We start from the raw sequence: 552 nt of genomic DNA, 5'->3' as shown, positions 1-552 counted from the left end.
GGGAGAGGGCGAAGAGTCGCCGCCGGCGGGGATATCTGCGAGAGCGGCGGCCCAGCGGCGGATGCTGAGGGAGCGAGCAGGCTTGAAGCTGTGAGATCGGGGAGTGGTGGAGAAGACGGTGGAGGACTGAGAGAGGATGAGATAAACGAGGGCTTGGACGAGAATGAACAAACACACCTTCCACACCGTTCCTCCTAAGCTCTGATCATCCATCTCCATCGATCCCAAATTCCAAGCTCTAATTTACTTGCTGAAGATTGAAGGGGACAATGATGATGATGATGATGATGATCAGTCGATAAATGGATATTGAAGATCGATACACACACATATATATATATATAGGGGAGAGAGGGAGAGAGAGAGGGAGAGATGAAGGCCGACGTATTTGACTTGGCTTCTCGGGGAAGGCTGCATGCTTTTTCAAGACTCACCACTACAATTACTTGCACGTGATTATCACGCTTTATTTTATTATATATATATATATGTATGTGTGTATATTTTTCCGTCCCCAATGATTGATGATGTCATACTCTTTTATTTTAAAGA

The 552-nt window shown here is 46.0% G+C and overlaps 1 protein-coding gene across 1 annotated transcript; it reads right to left on the bottom strand.

The window, feature by feature from the left end:
• On the bottom strand, positions 4 to 327 carry LOC105169998 (the record flags this gene model as incomplete). The annotated part of the gene is made up of 1 exon (XM_011090568.2): positions 4 to 327. A coding segment is annotated over exon 1 (216 nt), but the record flags the coding sequence as incomplete, so codon positions are not given.

The sequence above is a fragment of the Sesamum indicum genome, linkage group LG1 (assembly GCF_000512975.1).
Source record: "Sesamum indicum cultivar Zhongzhi No. 13 linkage group LG1, S_indicum_v1.0, whole genome shotgun sequence".
In the NCBI taxonomy this organism is placed as follows: Eukaryota; Viridiplantae; Streptophyta; class Magnoliopsida; order Lamiales; family Pedaliaceae; genus Sesamum; species Sesamum indicum.
The sequence above is the reverse complement of the archived record's forward strand: the minus strand, read 5'-3'. Positions and strand labels throughout refer to the sequence as shown.